This window comes from Chiloscyllium punctatum, chromosome 37 (genome assembly GCF_047496795.1).
Source record: "Chiloscyllium punctatum isolate Juve2018m chromosome 37, sChiPun1.3, whole genome shotgun sequence".
NCBI classification, from domain to species: Eukaryota; Metazoa; Chordata; class Chondrichthyes; order Orectolobiformes; family Hemiscylliidae; genus Chiloscyllium; species Chiloscyllium punctatum.
This window is the reverse complement of record NC_092775.1, coordinates 47,793,575-47,814,059: the sequence shown is the minus strand read 5'-3', so window position 1 is coordinate 47,814,059 and position 20,485 is coordinate 47,793,575. Positions and strand designations below refer to the sequence as shown.

Genomic DNA, 20,485 nt, shown 5'->3' with positions numbered 1-20,485 from the left:
GCGTGACTTTTCGCGGGACTCGAAACCCTCCCACCGAAACTGCGCCTGGATTTACCACCTCACCAAAGGCACAGCCTGCTTTCAGCTGGCTGGGGAAGCACCTGAACCTCGTTATAAAATGTTTTCGAATTTATTCCATGCTATTTGCAGGTTCCGCGTTTACTTTCTGTTTCTCTCGCTGTGCGCAGACCCACTCTCCTCGAGTGTGTCGAAAGTGCGGGCTGTGAGCTGCAGGCCATCCCGTCTCCTTCCTGCTCTTCACTCTGGCTGGAAGGAGCAAGACCAGAGGCAGTGAAGGGGAAGATGCGCAAGTTGCATTTCAGTGGGGACCCTGTACCGGATTGTGTGTTGAACGACATCCAGACACTTAATAAACTCTCCAGCCAGGTAACTGCTGTGAATGGAAGTCATTTTTAATATTGTTTAGTGAATGTGAGTGTTTGAATTTGCAGGAAGAAGAGAAACATAGGCTTCAGATCCAATAACATATCCAGTAAACCTCAAGAAAATCATAGGAATGACGTTTACGATCAGCAGTAGACGTGCGTATTAGTAATTCATTTAATCACACGGAAGTGGTCGGAGATCAACTGGCAATCTAAAACTAAAGCATTAAATATTTGAAAAACAAACAGAGCAGGCCGGCCATAGTCTGTATAGTGAAAATAGAAACCAAATCTTCTGGGTGTTTGTCCTTCATAACAACTGATAAGATTGAGTGATTGAAATCATGAAATTACATCTGTTCGACCACAAGTCAATTATATTTCCATAGAAATTCATTACAGCCCTTAACAGCTGTCATCCGTTTGAAAATGACTAAAATAAACCTGGATGCCAAGTCTATCTTTTTAAAAAAAAGTAATCGTCACATTGTAATTGTTTCATTGTATTGAAACTGGAAAGTTGCTAAAAAGGAGACCCAATGTATTTTAATTTATTGTGGTAAACTGCAAGATTAGTAGATAATTACATTTCTAATGTATTTTCATTTGTTCTACCCTCTTCCTTGTCTCATCAGCTACTGGGTTTGACAAGTTTTCAATCCTGTTTGAATGCTTTTCTGAAAAAAGATCTTTGCAAACACTGAAATTCCTGGTGATTAATCACCATCCAGTCCAGCCCAATCCAAACCAATATTCTAATATGCAGAAGACTACCAGTTACCTGCAGGAGAACAGTGTCTTTTAATAGAAAATATTAGGAAACTTCAATAGAAGTGACAAGCAGATTCTTTCCATAATTTTGGGTATGACCATTTCAGTGAATTCCCTTGCTTTCTCAAGCAGTTCTCCACTGCTGACATTATTAATTATGCATTTAGGCTCCACTGTGCAGTGTTGTGGTCAGCAGATGCGAAACTGCTCACTGGGACCTTCTGATGTTTTATGTTGAGGATGCCATATTTAAACAGCTGCATGCCAATTCACATGCCCACAAGCTAGTAACTGCCCTTCACAGTGTGTTGCTGCACAACACAAAAGAAGATGTCTGAGAAAGGAAGGTTGACACCCAATTTAACAGGCAGGGAGTTGGAGGTGCTGGTGGATTCAATAGTGGAAAGGAGTAATGTGCCAACAAGGGAGACCACACCACTAGATACTGCCAGCCTAGTCTGAAATAGCCACCTAGGTCTGTGGTTTTAAAAAAAAGTGCAAAAGTATCTTCAGCAGGTTAATTACATTCTATGCTTTGTGAAGGTGAGTACCAACATCACCTCTATGCCAACTCTAACTCTGCCACTGCACACACTTCCCACCAAGGCACATGGTCTACCACTCTTGCTATTGCATGCAGCATTTTCTCTCAATTATTATTACTAACTCTATCCCTTCACCAAATACAAAGGCATCCTACTCACCCACTAGGACACTTCATCAGCTTTGCTTCTCCTGCATCACCTTGCGTAATTCTAAGTCATTTTCATCACACACCTTCAGTTTGTCTCATTGCAGGGGGAAAAAAAGGTCCACATTTCTCTCCTCTGACACCCCTCCTTTCCACCAATCATGAAGAAGATCCTTGAGCTTGCAGACTGTCACTGCTCATGTGATTGTGATACTGAGACTTCCATATTAATGCAACCAAATAAGCTTCATTATGCAAGGCTGATCTCACAATTAACACCACTGAAGGAATTCTTAACATGCTCAACCTTCTATCCATATTGTGCAACTAATTTCCCTTCTTGCCTTAAGTAGGCACCAGCTGTACCCTACACCCTGAACAAATTCAGATACTTTCATCTTGATGGGTTTTTATTTCTAGAACATATTCTTTTACATCTTTGTCACTGGCTCAGGAAGAAATTGCCAGGTGGTTGGCACTCATAGGACTGCCAGAGACTAAGCACCTCCTCAGGCCCAACCATTAGATGACACTGTGATGTCAGCCATTAATAACTTTGTGCTAATGCACGAGCAGCAGGCAAGTTTGTCAGACGTAATTGGCAAACTGGATCAAAGTTGGGAAAGTTCATTAGTGTTATGGTGGCTGAATTTGGCATGGATGCATGTGGCAGTTTCTATGGATAGACTGTTGACCATCATGGAAAGCTAGGTCCAGCAAAATGCTCAGAAACGTCTGGAGATGCACACAGCTGAATTCCCAAGCTTTTGCTTTGGTGCTGTGCATGAACAGCTGAGCAACAGGGGATGAGGGACCTCTTCCTCATTCTACATACCTTAACCTGCAAAGGAGACAGGGTGGTACCAGCAAGCACCCAATCAAAAGAGGAAACACAAGCAGGCCTCTCTAGACTTTTATTACAAGGGCGCTGCCTCTCCACTTCCACCCTGCTTGTGACCACAAAACCCTGTGAGTGTGAGTCTGCATCTTAATAGAACACTGTCTAGCCCTTTTTCTACAAATGTTCTTGGGGCCATCGATCTGAATCTTCAAGGACAACAAGTTCCACAGTAGGGTAGGCTCCTTCAGCTGAGGACATCAGGACTGCATCTAGGCATGATGGGAGGGCAAGAAAAAAAGGAAAACCTGCTGAGGATATATGGATGGCACAGGGAACATTTACTTGTAAATAGGAATGCACACCTGTAAATATATTTGCACTTTAAATCATCACCTGTCTGATTGACTTTCATTTTAGTTGTAGAAACCACAATTAATTGAAAGTTACTCTTTCTCGCACATTACAAGGTTAGAACCTTGTTTGAAGGAGTGCTCCTCTTTCCCCAATGCCCATCGGAACCTAACTTTGTTATTTTGAATTTGGAAGGATTAAGTACTGTGAATCCTTCAGTCAGTTAGTAATGTTAACTTGTCCAACATAACAGGAAAAGCAAAAAAAGTACATTTGCTTTGGGGCCTAAACAAGGGCTGTTTGTCTTTGGATAATCGATAAATCGACAACCACTGAATTATGTCTCCACTCAACTATTTGAAGCAAATGTCAATGAAGTCTTGTCTGGCTTGTTCCCTCGACACACACTGCGACGAAATGGTGAAGGTGATGTTCCTCCCAGTCGTTGACTTATCCTCAGAAGACTCTGACATTCCCCTAGTTCTTCAGGGTCCATCACGTCCCCTGTGTGCCTAATCCGGCAGTGCAGAGCAAAGCATGCTGACATGTGGCACACTGTAATCGAACCTCATCTTTAGAATGCCTGTCATCTGCTCCATAATGGTGCTAGTGAGAGAATGGGCTGCATTGTACTTGCGTGCAGCCTTGGGTAGCTGTGTAATGGGTTTTGAATGCGTTTGGGAATTGTCTGCCTTAGGTCCCACCTTGGAGGTCGCTTGTGATCACCTTTAGAAATTTATCACTTACTGAATATATACGTAACCATTCACCTTGATACTAAAGATGCAATTGCAAGCACTACCAACTTTCCTGCTTGTTTACTATTGTGGAAAAGTTAAACAGTAAATTCTGCTTAAATTTCAATTGTTACACTATCCTGCTCAATATTCTGGAAACTCCATGTTCACATGTATGTTTTAAATATCTAAAAAGATCATAGCTGTTAATTTTAGATAAATGTGAGGTGCTGCATTTTGGAAAGGTAAATCAGAGCAGGACTTATACACTTAATGGTAAGGGCCTGGGGGAGTGTTGAGAGATCTGGTAACTCCTTGAAAGTGGAGTCACAGGTAGATAGGATAGTGAGGAAGGTTAGTGATTTTTGAGAAGTTTTGAGGGAAGGTGGTGTTTGGTATACTTTCCTTTATTGGTCAGAGCAATGAGTATAGGAGTTGGGAGGACATTCTTGGAATATTGTGTGTAATTCTGGTCTATTTTATCAGAAAGAGAGGGAGAAACTTGAAAGGGCTCAGAAAAGATTTACAAGAACGCTGCCAGGGTTGGAGGATTTGAGCTATAGGGAGAGGCTGAATACGCTGGGACTGTTTTCCCTGGAGTGTCGGAGGCTGAGGGGTGACCTTTATGGAGGTTTATAAATTCATGAGGGGCATGGATAGGGTAAATAGACAAGGTCTTTCCCTGGGATGGGGGAACAAGAGGGGTTTAAAGTGAGAGGGGAAAAATTTAAAAGGGACCTAAGGGGCAACATTTTCATGCAGAGGATGGTGCATGTATGGAATGAGCTTCGAGGAAGTGGTGGAAGTTGGTATAATTACATTTAAAGACATCTGGATGGGTAGATGAATAGGAAGGGTTTATTGGGATATGGGCAAAGTGTTGGCAAATGGGACTAGATTCGATTAGGACATCTGGTCGGCATGGAAAGCTCTGTTTCTGTGCTGTTCTTCTCTATGACTATGACTCTGACTCTGTGATGCTAGGCGTTTGTTGCAAGACTATCAGCTTAGCATATCATAGGTATACTCAAGATTGTAGATCATTTAAAAGTTAAAGCATGAGCTAAATCACTTTATCCATTATTAATGAGCAATTAAATTCTGTCGATTCTTTTTCACCAAAATATGCTGGTCATTTAGGGAAATCAAAATAACATTTATTATTATTATTATTATTATTATTATTATTATTATTATTATTATGTAAAATGTGGATATTTAACATTTCCAGTATTCCAGCCACCGTACCAGTATTTTGGAGGTCCCTATTTCTGGACCTGCCCATCTATACTTCAACATGCCCTGGTTCAAAGTGCACTCATCATGTGACCAAATAGATTGATTGTCAGCCTGTAAGTCTTTCCAATACAGTAAGGAAAACAGGAGAATTTCCTAGTCAGCCATCCATATTTCATCTGTAAACATGGATTAATCCTTTGAACTAACTCTGGGAAACGATGACAGGAAAAAAGACAGACGGATAAGTAGTGTTTTATTTAATAGTAAAGAAAGATTCAAAGTTTCACTAATTTAATGTTTGTTTCTTCTTGTTCCTATTTTTGCTATGGGTAGTTTTGAAGTTATTGCTCCCTTAAATATTCCTGCAGTAGTATAGTTAAGTCATCACCCTGGATAATATTTGGTTTCACTTACCTACTCTTTTGCTTCTTTTACAGTGAGAAAAATAAATTGTGGGGAGAAGTTAGTATTTGTCTTTGGGTGTGTAACATCCACTTCTTCCTCTTCTGCTGTTGACACAATGAAAAAGCTGGGATACAAATGCTGTCTTTGAAAGATTGAATGCAGTTGGGTAGAGGCAGCAACATTTTTGAGTTGATAGAATTTAGACTTTTTAAAAGAAATTTAAATCCATCACTACTTCTAAAATTTATGTGGCTGAGTTGTGTTCAGTTTGTAATCTGGTAAAGATCATTTACATTACATGAATTTTATTTACAGCAATTCTCAGCATTGACCGAGATAATCTTCTGCTTTATTACACAACCCACCGAGGTAAGAAATGCTGTAAAAATGTAGCAATTCTAGTAACTGTACATGTATGGGTAATGTTCACAGGTAGACATGTATGCTTATGTGTATGGTTATATTTAATGTTTATGTGAATTATTAATTTGTTTGTTTGAATAGACTAGTTAAAATAGTGTTAAATATTCTTCTGCTGATACTTAGCCTAGTATCTTCTGCAATAGAAATGTTTGCATTATTGATGACAGTTCTTTCAAGTTTCCTTCTGCACCTTTTTGAAGTATCAAAGGCATGGGATCAAGAACAGTAATGCAACATTACAGACAATCCTTTGTAGCACTGAGTTTAAACATTGGTAAAAGGAGACTAGAAGTTGAAGCTTTTTGTCTTGCACTCATCAGATCAGGACACAAGATATTGGCAGGAAAAATGGTCCTATTTTCAGGTGTGTTTTTTGAGTCCAGATTCTGATGAGTGCAAAACGGAAAGCTTCAACTTCTAGTTTTCTTTTAGCACTGCTTGAAAGGTAAGACAGTCGGTTCACAGACTGCAGCTGAAATGTATACTAGCACAGTTAATTGGTTATACCCCAGCCTTCTATCAGGAAGCTCAGTTAGTGGTTGCATTGCAGAATGGCTGAAATTGGCAACTTAATCTTGCTTTGTGGTGGATCGCAGGCACGAACTTGCAACGCAGTCCTCAAAAGTCCATGTCCTATTCACAGTGGTGTCTTGTTTTTTAAGTCAAGGCTGCTTCCAGGCATCTATGTTATAAGTCCACAGTACGGATCATCTTCAGCGAAGAGGTTATTCAAGGAAGCTGACTCCAGAGAATGGAGCATTAAGAAAAATGGAAGAACAGCCCAAGATTACCATTATGTCACCCTGCTATTAATTGCGGTCTCTGTTTTTGGCTTCTCAGAAGCAATATTTTACATTTACCATGTCAGACCAACCTAATAATTGACCCTATATTGACACTGTATCACCTTCTGAAAGCTGAAGACTGTTTACTATGATGATACTGTTTAAAGCAGCAATTTCCAAAATGCATTGTTGAGCAAAATGTATTTTATGTTTTTCCTCATTTTCAGTCAGAACGATTATTAAGTCAACTCAGTGAGTTTGCCTCTCAGAATGGAATGAGCCCAGGCCCACTGAAAAATATTATGAAAAGCGTCCTCTTGGTTCCTACTGGTGAGAGATGGTTTGAATTGTATATGCATATGCCGTGAGTTTTCTAATTGTTCTTGTGGCAGTAGAGATTTATCTAATGCTGTTTGAAAATATGGCCTTTCACAGTGCTGTACAAGTTTGTTTTGATATTCTCTGTTCTCATCCACCAATTTATCCCAAATACCTTCCCTCCATCATAAAATCAGATGTGAGGATGTTCACATTGCGCAATCAATGTTCAGCAGCATTTGCAATAAGCACTCCATATTGAAATGCAACAAGATCTGGACAATATCCAGGCTTGGGCTTTCAAGTAGCAAGTAAAGTTCTCACCACACAAATGTCAGGCAATGACCATCTCTGATAAAAGATAATTTAACCACTTCACCTTGATATCCGATGGGATTACCATCACTCCATCCCCCAATGTCAATATCCTGTGGATTACCATTGACCAGAAACTCAACTGGGCTTGCCACATAAATACTGGCAACAAGAGTACATTAGTGGCTAGCAATACTGCAGTCAGGCTTTGGGGACTCAGGAGGTCACCTCCTAACTATCCAAAGCCTGTTCACTATCTACAAGGTACAGGTTAGGAGTGTGATGGAATACTCCCCACTTCCTAGATGGGTGCAGCTCCAACAATCTTAAAAAGCTTGATACTATCCAGGACAAGGCAGCTCACTTGATTGGCACCACATCCACAAGCATCTTCTCCCTCTAACTGCTCATTAACAGCCGTGTGTACTATCTATTAGATGCACTGGAGAAATTCACCAAAGATCCTTAGACAGGACCTTCCAGACCACAACCACTTCCATGAAGAAGGGCAAGGGCAGCAGAAATGCAGAAACATCACCACCTGCAAATTCCTCTTCAAGCCACTCACCATCATGACTTCAAAATATATTGCCATTTCATCACTGTTGCTGGGTCAAAATTCTGGCATTCCCTCCCTAAGGACATTGTCATCAAAGTACAGCACTGCAACAGTTCAAGAAGGCAGCTCACCAACACTTTCTCAAGAGCAACTGGGTATAGGCAATAAATGCTGCCCAACCAGCTATGCCCACGTCCCATGAGTGATTTTTTTTTCCTTTAAATGCCTCATGATTAGGAGTTAACCTAATGCCTTTAAGATCTAGTCATGCAATAGCCTGACCTGAGGCTGTTACAGTAAACATTTGTGTTATGTGAACTAGGTATTATAAACTCAAGTTTATGACCAAATGCACTTCTCTAATCTTTTGAAAGGCTGATAAACAATATAGGTGACTAAATTCCCAGATTGCTTTAACTTGCAGTCAGCAAATGAACATAAAAAATAACTATGTGTAAGCCCCATGTTACATTGAATTAATTTCAGCAAGCATCCTTTTAAAACAGAAAAAAGCAAAACTTGCTAGACTATCTCTGTCACTGTGCTATTTTTTAAAGTAAAAAGTTCTGGAAAACCTCTGGACTGGCAGCATCTGTGGAGATAGGAACTGACATAATATTTTGAGTCCGATAGAACCCTTCTTCAGAATAGTCAAAATTGACCTGCTGACTTTCTCCAGCACTTTGTTTTTATTTCAGGTTTCTAGCATCCACAATATTGTTATATCTGTCACTGGTCTAAGTGTTCAATCTTTTTGCTCAGCCTTTAGTATCTAATATAACAGCTCTGCCCCTCGTCCCCTTACCAGATATTACAATAAATGGATTCTTTTTCCCGATCTGTAGCTGGATAGGAAACCAGCAGTTCAATCTATCACACCATCTTTGGACAGGCCTTGGTCAGCAGAGATGAATGAATGAATTAATTAATTAATTAATATTTTAAAATGTTGATCTGCTGAATTTCTGGTAAATTTTACAGCTGCTCAAAATTATTCTTGCCTGTGAGGAGAAAAACAACATTTTACATATATTTGAAAAGTATGTTTTACATATCCGTGTTGAAGAGAATAATTAGGAATATATGAACAGGAGTATGCCTTTCAGCATGTTGAGCCTGCTGTGCCATTTAATCATGGTTGATTGAATATTTTAATGCCTTCACCTACACTATACCCATAAACATTTAAACCATTGATAATCAAACATTTAATAACCTCTACTTTAATTATACTCAAAGACTGAGCTTTCACAGACGTCTGGAGTAGAGAATTCCAAAGATTCCTAACCCTGAGGAAAATAACTTCTCTTTGTGGTCTTAAATGGCATCCCATTTATTTTTAAATTATGCCCCAGAGTCTAGACTCCCCAACCAAGGGAAATATCTGATCTGTTTGTCTCCAAGTATTTTCAAAGAGTCATAGCAAAGAAACAGGCCCTTTAGTCCATCATGTCTATGTCAACCAATAAACACCAAGCTACTCTAATCCTATTTACCTGCACTTGGTCCATAGCTACTATGCCCTGGCATTTTACATACTCATCGCGATGCTTAAATATTGTGAAAGTATCTACTGCCACCATCCTTTCAGGCAAAACCTTTCATATTTCTACCACCCTCTGGTGTTTAAATTTTTTTTTTCTCAAATCACCTCTAAATCATTCACTCCTCATCTTAAACTTGTGCCCTCCGATCTCAGGCATGCTTGCCATTGGAGAAAATATCTTCACTATCTTCCCTATTTATGCTACTGTCATTATTTTGTATACTTTAATCAGGTCCCCACTTCAGCTTCCTCTGCTTCAATGACAACAGACCCAGCCTATCCAGTCTCTCCTCATAACTGAGACTTTTCATTCCAGGCAACATCCTGGTGAATCCTTCTGCATCCTCTCCTGTGCGATCATTATCCTTCTAATAGTGTGGTGACCAGAACTGGGCACAGTATCCCATCTGTGGCCTAATCAATGTTTTATAAAGTTATAACAAGATTCTTTGCTTCCATACTCTACCCGAAACGTCGATTTTACTGCTCCTCGGACGCTGACTGAACTGCTGTGCTCTTCCAGCACCACTAATCCAGAATCTGGTTTCCAGCATCTGCAGTCATTGTTTTTACCTTCCATATTCTACAGCCTGGCTAATGAAGGCAAGCATCCTGTATGATGTCTACACCCAGTCTAACTGTGTGCTGATACCTCAGGCGACTGTGTGGAGTTTGCACATTCTCCCCATGTCTGCGTAAGATTCCTCTGGGTGCTCCTATTTCCTCTTATAGTCCAAAAACATGCAGATTAAATAAATTGGCCATACTAAATTGCCCATAGTGTCTAGGGATGTGTAGGTTAGGTGCATTAGCCATGGGAATGCAGGGTTACAGGGATAGGTAGGCAGGGGGGGGTCTGGGTGGGATGCTCATCGGAGGGTTAATGTGGACTCAATAGGCCAAGTGGCCTGCTTCCACATTATAGGGGTTCTATGATTCTTCTGGAATCTCTGTTCTTGTACATCAACACCCCTTTGTTCCTCCATACTCTCTGGAACCTACCATTCATTGAGTACATTCTTTCCCTATTCGACATCTCACTTTTCAGGATTAAATTCCAACTGCTATTGCTCTGCCCAGTTTACTAACTGATCAATGTCAGACTGCAGCATGAGACCAAGCTCCTCAATGTCAACATCCCCACCAATTTTCATGTCACTTCCAATTTACTAATTATACCTTCTGTGTTCATATCTAAGTTGTTAATATATGCAGCAAGCATCAAGGGTCCCAGCACCAATCCCTATTGCACACCACTGATCACAGGCTTCCAATCACAAAAAACTGTCCTCTACCATCACCCTTTGCCTCCTATTTGTAAGACAATTTTAGATCCAGTTTGCCAACTTGCCTTTAATCCCATGAGCTGCCACCTTTTGGACCAGCCTTCCATGTGGAACCTTGTCAAATGCCTTACTGAAGTCCATGTAAACCACATCAAGTACACTACCCGTATCAATATATTTAGTCACCTTTTCAAAAAACACAAATCCATGCTGACTATCACTGATCAATCCCTGCCTTTCCAATTGCTGATTAATCCTGTCCCTCACAAGTGTTTCCAAGAATTTCTCTAGCACTGGTATCAAACTAGCTGGTCTGTAATTACCTGGCCTCTCGCTGCTGCCCTTAAACAAAGGAACCACATTAGATAACCTCCACTCATCTGACACTTCAGCAGTGAAGTATTAAATATCTCTGCCATGGACCCATCAATCTCTCCTTTGCCTCCCAAAACAGCCTGGGATGCATCTCATCGGGCTCTGGGGATTTATGCACCTTAACGTTCTCTATAATGTCTGATTCTCATCATTAATCTTAATGTATTCTAGAACGTCACCATCCCAACTGAAACCCTCCATCAACAGGGTCTTTCTCCTTTTTGAATGTAGTTGAGAAATATTAATATTAATTTAAGACCTCATCTGCATCCTCTAACTCCATGTCCCTTTGGTTTCAGAGAGGCACCATTCTTTTGAGTAATCCTTATACTCTTAAAATATTTATAAAATGCCTTGTGGATTTTCCTTAATATCCTATCTGCCAAAGATATTTGGTAGCCCCTCTTTGCTCTCTTAATCATCCCCACACTCTTGATGTTTTTGAAGGCCAACCCCTGTTTTTAATACTCAGTATCTAATGTATTCTTCCTTCGTTATCAAATTCTCAATATCCCTTGACATCCAGGGGTCCCTGGACTTGCTGACTATGCCCTTCACACTTCGTGGAACACGCTGGACCCGAATTTTCACTATACTACTTTTTCATGACTTCTACTTTCCACATGTAAACTTACCTACAAGTAGTTTCTTCCAGTCGGTGTTTGCCAGATCCTGTCCAATGGTATTGAAATTGGCCTTGCCCAATTTAGACAATTAACTTCTATACTGTACTTACCTTATTTTGTAGGTTGTAATGAGATCACCTCTAATTCTTTGAAACTCGAGAATCTAGGCTCACTTTGCCCAAACTCTCATTACAGGTTAGTCCTGTCATCCAAGGAGAATCTTCCTTATGCTCCATCAATGGCAATAATACTTTCCTGAAATAAGAAGAACAAAACTGAACACAGTATCTCGGGTGCAGTCGAAACAACATCCCAAACAATTAATGCAAATTTCAATACTAATGCACTCAAATTACCTTGCAATAAAAGCTAACATTCCACGAGTCTTCCTAATAGCTTGCTGCACCTGCATGCCATCCTTTAGAGACTTATTGATAAGGATACCTCAATCTTTTTGCACATCACTCCTTTCCAATTTCTCTCCATTTAAGAAATGCTCTGCACTTCTGTTGTTCCTGAAGAAGGGCTTATGCCCAAAATGTCGATTCTCCTGCTCCTTGGATGCTGCCTGGCCTGCTGTGTTTTTCCAGCATCACATTTTTCAACTGTGGTCTCCAGCATCTGCAGTCCTCACTTTCTCCTAGATGATCTTAACCTACTGCGAATCCTCTTGCAAGGATGCCTACCTTGAAGAAGCTCTCCTCCTCCCTCAATAATTCCTGAAGAAGGGCTTATGCCCGAAACGTCGATTCTCCTCCTTGGATGCTGCCTGGCCTGCTGTGTTTTTCCAGCATCACATTTTTCACTTCTGTTGTTCCTACCAACCTGACTTTTCTCCCCAGATAATACTCCATCTGCCTTACTTTTCCAAATCGTCATGAAAACATTTCACACCTTCCTCATAAAATAAGTTCCTTTATATTATCTGCAAATTTGTAAATTTGTAAATGTGGCCCCCAATTCAAAATTATTGACATATATTGTGAACAGCTTGAGTGCAAGTATTTGATCCTTGCAGAACCTCAGTCGTTACATTCTGCCAATGTGAGATTGCCCCATTTATTCCTACTGTCTGTTAACTAATTCTTAATCCATGCCAGGACGGTATCTCCTATGTCATGTGCTTTCATTTTGATAACCAGCCATCCTGTGGGAGTACAGCATGGTGGCTCAGCGGTTAGCACTGTTGCCTTATTGCACCAGTGTGGAGTTTGCATGTTCTCCCCGCGTCTGCACGGGTTTTTGTCCAGGTGTTCCAGTTTCTTTCCACAATCCAAAGATGTGCAGGTTAGGTAGATTGTCAGTGCTAAACTGCCCTGTAGTGTCCAGGTATGTGCAGGCTAGGTGGAAAGCCATGGTAAATGTGGAGGTGTGGGGATAGGGCAGGGGCGAGGTCTGAGCGGGATTGTCTTTGGAGGGTTGATGCAGACTTTATGGGCTGAATAGCCTCTTTACACTCTGTGGGGTTCTATGTTTCTTATCAAAAAACCTTTTGAAAGTCCGAATAAATAACATCCACCAACTCTCCATTATTAAGTTTACTCGTAAGATCCTCAAATTTTTGAAACACCATTTTTGCATTTGTAAATCCATGTCCAAACAGATTGTTATCCACACATTCAATTATCATATCATTTATTATAGATCCTGTATTATCCCTACTACTGCTATAAGACTGACAGATCTGCAGGTCCCTGTTTATCCTTTGTTTCTTTCTTTCTTAAATAGTAGGTGACATTTGCAATTTCCAATCTGCAAGAATCATTCCAGAATTTATGAAATTTTAGCAGATGATTACCAATGCATCAACAATTGCAAAAGCCGTGTCTTTCAACATTCTGGGATTGTAGACTGTTAAGTTCCCTGGATCTTAACACTTTTAGCCCCAAATTTTTCCATACTACTTTCTTACTAACATTTAATTTACTTGAACTCCACATTCTCCCTAGTTTCTTGAATCTCTAAATCTAGGAAATTTCTTGTTTCTTCTTCAGTAAAACCATTCATGAAGTAATCATTTAGCTTCTCTGTCATTTCAGTATTTTCCCATTATAAATTCTTCTAACTTTGCTTTTAATGGACCCACAATTTGTCTTCACTATACATTTTCTTTTATTCATACTTGTAGAAGCTTTTACAGTCCATTTTTGTGTTTTGCTAGATTGTTTGTATTCTGTTCTTCCTTTCCTTATCAATTTGTTGGTCATCATTTTTCAATCCTCTGATATATTACTGTTTCCAGCTACCTTATAAGCCTTTTCTTTTAGTCTTGTACAATCCCTGTCAAAATGCATAACCTCATTTTCCGAAAAGCACTATGTTTTCCATCTTGCATTTCCTAGTCTGTCCAAGTCCTTATGCAACCTTTCCACTCCTTCCACACTACCTGTCTCTCTGCCTGTGTTGTTTGCTGTCTTTGCATCCTGTAATTCAATAGGTGACCATATTATGGCTTCTGAGCCATGCAACTCTAGACCTTGAAGCACAAGCCCTCAGCCTCACTTATGTTTATATTTATTTCCTCTCTGCCATATATGAATGTCATGATTTGGAGGTTTAGAAAGGCATGATCTGAGCATGTTTAGCTTATTGCATATCTATCTTGATATATATTCATATCTATCAAGTTTACCTAAACTTGATAGATATGAATATTAAACCAAAGCAGAATTAAATTTTAAAAGGTACCTAAGGCTCAGTGGTATGTATTTATGTAGCACAGAGTCAAAAAAGTCTTGCCATAACCAGTTGACTAAACTGGATAAGAACAGGGAAATCAACATGAAATTCAATGATTATAGATAACTCAACAGGAATATTCTCTTGAAATTAAAATATATTCCACTTCCCAACAGGTGCCTTGAAAAGGAATTTGACAGCTGACCATGTCAAGACTGATTTTGTTACTCTGGGTACGTTGCATTAAACCCTGATTAAACTACTCCATGAAATTCTTTCCCCTTAAGTATTAAAAATGTATTTCCTCCTTGTTCACAAAGGGCTAAGTGAGGAGAAGGCTGGATGCTTTGCAGATCAGGTAAATTTTTATTTTGCTCCAACTTATATAATTTTTTTAATGTAACCATGACTGTCTCAGATTTAACCTAAATTGAAAAGAAGAGCATGCGTTCATTTCCAGGCTGCAATCATGTCTCTTACCCAGTTACCCAGATACTCGCACAACCGTCTTGAAAAATTTACTGATTAGTCCTACTCTTTATCACATTGCTTGGGTTCAGTTGGGCAGGAATGTTTGCAAACCAAATACCCAGTAAGGAAAAGGCAAAGAAGATGTCTAAAGGACTGTGACCAAAATTGTATTGCTTAATACCGTGAAGTGGACACATTGCAAAGGAATACAAGCATGTATATTTTCTTGTTCAGTCCACAGAAGTGCATAAGTCTGTTGTTTGGATATTGTAATGCCATCTGTACTATTATAGCAGTCTAATGCTGATGAGAATAAATTCTAGAATCACAGTTTAAATCGATGGTGCTCAGATGAGATCAGAGGCCATTTTGAACTTCAGTCCCTTTGTTGGACCATGGTTGAAGGGTTCACATTTACATTTTGAAGTGATTCGCATTTATATTTAGCTTGGGGGTTAACTGGATGGCTAGTTTATTATGCAGAGTGATGCCAGCAGCGTGGGTTCAATTCCCGCACCAGCTGAGGTTACCGTGAAAGATTGTCCTTCTCAACCTCTCTCTCACCTGCATCGTGACCCTCAATTTAAACAACTACCAATTGTCTGTCTCAACTGAGAGTGTAATCTTGTGGTCCAGTAAGACTATGACAATTTTACCTTTTAACTGACCAAAAGTAAGCTATTCTATCTGACACAAATGCTGCCAGTAACTTGAATTATTGGTGCTTTTTCATGTGCAGGAAGATGCCCAATGCATTTTATCAGAAACACAAAAGAATAAGATGAACAATAATCTTTTTGAGTATTGTATAATTCCATGTTGTTTTTCCAGTGGAAATTGAATTCTGCGGTGCTGTCAAGACTGGCAGTGGGACAAACATTGACTGTCAATCAATTAGTAGATATGGAGTGGAAATTTGGAGGTAATTTTAAAATTCATTTTGTCTATAGTTGACTTTTTGATACATATGAAGTGTAGTGTATTGTATGGTTTACATGAGATTTTTTGGGACATAATTAATTCTGCTAGCCCACCAAAAACATTATTGTAAAGTTTCTTTGTGCAGTAATTTAACCCAGTTATTTCACAAGCATTGGAATATTGCACAAGGGAATTTTGTACAAACACATTTACTAAAACTGTTGGAAACACCATAATATCATAATTGTAGAGAAACAGTTAGCTAGTGCACCAAGGTCCATTTAAACTACAAGTGTTTCACTTCACGTGCACAATAGAAATCCGAAACAGGACACAGCCTGACTCCAATGTGAATGACAACTTCTGCCTTCGAGTAGTCTTACTCTACTAGGTAAAAACAATGACTGCAAATGCTGGAAACCAGATTCTGGATTAGTGGTGCTGGAAGAGCACAGCAGTTCAGGCAGCATCCAAGTAGTTTTGCAATCGACGTTTCGGGCAAAAGCCCTTCATCAGGAATAAAGGCAGTGAGCCTGAAGCGTGGAGAGATAAGCTTATCTCTCCACGCTTCAGGCTCACTGCCTTTATTCCTGATGAAGGGCTTTTGCCCGAAACGTCGATTTCGAAGCTAATTGGATGCTGCCTGAACTGCTGTGCTCTTCCAGCACCACTAATCCAGAGTCTTACTCTACTGTCAAATTGTGACTTGACTCTAGGCTTTTTGCTATAACTTCAGCACTAGTGAAGAGATTAAAGGAAGTAGTCTTAATGTTAAGGTTTGAATCCAAGGTTTAGACTGAATAGAGCAATAGATTTCTCTTATTCTGATTCAGTGTGAGTGAGTGGATAAGAGAAATTGTAGTCAGTGGTATGACTTATGAAGGGGGACAGAAGTCATGGTATCCATCTTCCCAGCATTTAACTGATAGGCATTTTGACCCCCCCCCCCCCCGCCACCGTGTCTTAGCATAGATTTTTATCATAGTCAAAAATAAATCTTCTGTCCTTGATGGAACTATGGAAACTGTACTACAGTTGATGTTGCTTAAAGATGGCTTGTGGAAGAACCCTACATTTACACAGGTGGAGTAGAATTGTTGAACATATCAAATATTGGACTGCTGAACAGAGTTGCTAAAAGCTTTGTATAAAATCCTAAATACTTTTGACAATGAAAAACTTCAGTTGCAGTTGGCACTAAGCAATAATCTCATTACTGTCTGAAGCAATACAACAACACGTTAACTTTCTGTTGTAGTTGGCTTCATTTGATGCCAAATGGTTACTGTTTGCCATCACACCTCATTAAACATTTACACAAAAAGCTGCCAATTTGCAGTGTAATAAGCTAAGGTCCCAAAGTTAACTGTAATATATACAGAGTGCCTTGGCTTTCATGTTTAACATGCACGCTAGAAAATTTGCAGCAATGTGTATGTATTAATGTAAGAGTCAACCATATTTTTTGGCCTAAACATGTTTACACCTTGTTTAAAAATTAATACTAGTTTTTCAGGAATCAAAACCCAAATAATTCAGAGCCAGATTTTATCTATGGAATCACATCAAAAAAACTCAATTTGTTACTCATTCAAAAATGTCATACAAACTCCACTTCCTAATTGTCAATTAAAACAGGAAGAATATGGATCATTAGATGAATGGGGTGAGAGGTGGAGGCACAGGCCTCATCAGTTGTCCCCTGTAAGTGCCAACTCTATGCAATCCTATCCCAATGCCCCTTGAGGCTCCTTAGTTAAAAAGAGAGGAAGAGAGAGACAAAAAAAAGAAACTGGTGTGATCACTGCTTCCCCCATTTTCCTGTGGATTCTTTTCAAAGCCATATGTGCCAAGCAAGTGTGTTTTCATTGAAAGTGACTCCCTCAACAACATTACAATTGTAAAAGTCAATACCGTAACGTTTTTCCTGAAAAATTGGTCTGAAAATGTTGACATATCAACGGACATATACAACATTGATATGCAGTAAAATATTTATACTGATGCCAATAATTTTACTGTCCAGTAGTTATGGCAGTTTTGATGCACACAATAAGGTATCATGTTTAGATTAGATTAGATTCCCTACAGTATGGAATCAGGCCCTTCGGCCCACCAAGTCCACATCAACCCTCTGAAGAGTAACTCACCCAGACGCATTCCCCTAACACTATGGGCAATGGAGGAAACTGGAGCACCCGGAGGAAACCCACGCAGACACTGGGAGAATGTGCAAACTCCACTCGGGAGACAGTCGACCGAGGCAGGAATTGAACCCAGGTCCCTGGTGCTGTGAGGCAGCAGTGCTAACCACTGAGCCACCCCAGTTGTTTAATATGAAATCTGTATCTTCTTTTGGGAACATTTTTATAGCAAAGAAGTGTAGCTTAGTTTTAATTTTACTCTAAGTATGGTATTCTACCTCTTGTGTTTGTAATTGCCAACAAGAGGAAGCCAAATGGAATAGAGATTGTGGAATTATTCCAGGGCCCCACTGATACTTGTTTAAAGTTTAAAAATCACACACCACCAGGTTATAGTCCAACAGGTTTAATTGGAAGCACTAGCTTTCAGAGGGCCACTCCTTCATCAGGTGGTTGTGGAAGGAGCAGTGCTGTGAAAGCTAGTGCTTCCAATTGAACCTGTTGGACCTGGTGTTGTGTGATTTTTAACTTTGTACACCCAGACCAACACCGGCATCTCCAAATCATTGATACTTGTGTTTGTGCACATTGAGAAGTGTGTAGACTGCAGTGGGTGGGGTAGGGTAAGCTGTTATTTAGTACAGAAAGATTCAAACTTTCATTGTGAGATTTCCCCAAGGCATGAACATTTAGGTTAAAGAGAAAACAAGATGTGTTGCTTCATCTGCACTTTCTTTGTTGTTTGCAGTAACAGCAGGGAGCAGTGAATTGCAAAAAGTTGGCAGCGTATTTTTACAGGTAATTGTTTTATTTATTTTTAAATTTAATGAATAATCATGCATCAATATATGTTTTATATTAAATCCAAGGAACTCTACCCCTATCAGTTTTATTGTTAAACACCAAGTTCTGAGAATTCATGAGAATACTTCTCATCCTTTATAATTTCTATTGAAACTGAGAATGAACGCCATGTAAGGGGAATAGCATATTTACTTTAAGCAAGTCTTGGCAGTGTCTTTTCTTTTAATGTTTAAAGCTGAGTTTGTGAGTCATAATGTACCTTGCAATTTAGAAGTAATGTAAATACCATAACTTTGATCATCATATTGTCATTGTTAGCTTTAGATCATGTAGCTACAACATATTGCTTCAGCATCAATATTCTTTATCATCATCAGTTGTGTGAAACTGCATTCATTTAGTTACATTCCTATCTGCACAGATGTAGCCAGAGAATCACTAACACTAGCTTGTCTTCCTGCTTCCACATTTTAACTTAGTGTTACACAAGGATCTGTCCTTTGCACCTCTTGTTTCTCACCAACAAGCTACTCCTCAGCTACATCACCTCAAAGCACAATGTGAGTTACATACAAACCTAAGAATCAGGAACAGGAGTAGGCCGTTGAGCCCCTCAAGCCAGTTCTGCCATTCAGTCAGATCATAGCTGATCCCGTTGTAACTTCAAATCTACATTCATCCTACTCATCATGGTCTTTCAACCCCCTGCTTAAGAAGCTGGCAACCTGCAGAGGAATCCAGGATGGGTTATCCACTCAGCATTTCTAGTTTAAGATTGTTGCAAATGCTTAAACGACATCTTTTGCAGAGAAGTGCTATACCACTGAGCGTTACTTGAGTTTCTTTATCTTGTAGCTTATAATTCATGAGTAATCATTAACCAGCTATTATTTACCATATTAACTGAATCATCTATGAATTGAACTGGAGTTGTTCCTTATTTGCATTGGCTTCATTGTGTAATTTGTCATCTTATTTCTAATGAATGTTTCTCTCATTTCAGTTAAAATTTGTTATAAAGAAGGGGAACAAGAGTGAAAATGTTTACATGGGTTAGTGTATCCATATTAATTCAAATTTTTTAATTCCTTAAACTAGTATGTATATTAACTAATATATTTTATTTTTCTTTATTTAGAGTTGACTTTACCACAGTTCTATAACTTCTTACATGAAATGGAACAAGCCAAGGCTAGCCTTGAATGTTTCAGTTAAATTGCTGCATCATTATTCATCAAATTGTTTGAACTATAAACAAAGCTCATTTTCTACTTGTTCAAAAAATCCATTTGTACATTCAAGTGATATAAATCTTCATTATTTATAACTTTTGAATTGATAGTGAATCGTGTTCAGGAAGCACCTGTTGCCTTTATCGGTTATAAATGTTAGCATAGTTTAACAATTATGTAAATAAAATTATTCTGTGCCAAGTGTATATTATTAGGTCATTGTTTTTACTGCTATGTAAGAATTATACTCCTTTCTACATTTTCCCACACTGGCACACTCAGCTCACAATGTGTAATGATATGGGACTGGCTTAAAATCACTATCAGTGAAATGCTTTGAAGATCTGATTTGCCTGCTAACCCTGTCCATAAAGAAACAGTTTGCCTATACTACAAGCTCTTTTTGATTGTAAAGTTTAAAATTAGCATCTCCCTCTGAGGGAGATTATTATCATAAATCTGAATTCTGTTCTCTAATGCATCATACTGAGTACAGGGAAAATGTTTTCTAAGTGTGATTACTGCTGAGTTGGAAGAGTAGTCAATTTCCATACAACAAATTAGATGAATAATCATGTTG

The 20,485-nt window shown here is 39.2% G+C and overlaps 1 protein-coding gene across 2 annotated transcripts; it reads left to right on the top strand.

Annotated features, from left to right (window-relative positions):
* Positions 1–15: 15 nt before the first annotated feature.
* commd7 (COMM domain containing 7) lies at positions 16–20,111 on the top strand. 2 transcript variants are annotated; one of them, XM_072556799.1, is made up of 9 exons: positions 23–387; positions 5,737–5,790; positions 6,857–6,959; positions 14,510–14,566; positions 14,654–14,691; positions 15,636–15,726; positions 18,618–18,667; positions 19,677–19,725; positions 19,812–20,111. In XM_072556799.1, the coding sequence occupies exons 1-9, from the start codon at positions 304–306 to the stop codon at positions 19,886–19,888; spliced, it is 603 nt and encodes a 200-aa protein (XP_072412900.1). In that variant the 5' UTR covers positions 23–303; the 3' UTR covers positions 19,889–20,111. The 2 variants fall into 2 exon arrangements, with proteins under 2 accessions (XP_072412901.1, XP_072412900.1); XM_072556800.1 differs by lacking the exon at positions 14,510–14,566 and having other exon boundaries at positions 16–387.
* The last annotated feature ends 374 nt before the right edge of the window (positions 20,112–20,485 follow it).

Excerpts from the sequence above, each read along its gene's own strand:
- commd7 (XM_072556799.1), top strand. The coding sequence starts at position 304 with ATGCGCAAGTTGCATTTCAGTGGGGACCCTGTACCGGATTGTGTGTTG. Across the intron at positions 6,960-14,509 it reads CGTCCTCTTGGTTCCTACTG|GTGCCTTGAAAAGGAATTTG; the intron begins GTGAGAGATGGT and ends ACTTCCCAACAG. Across the intron at positions 15,727-18,617 it reads TATGGAGTGGAAATTTGGAG|TAACAGCAGGGAGCAGTGAA; the intron begins GTAATTTTAAAA and ends TGTTGTTTGCAG.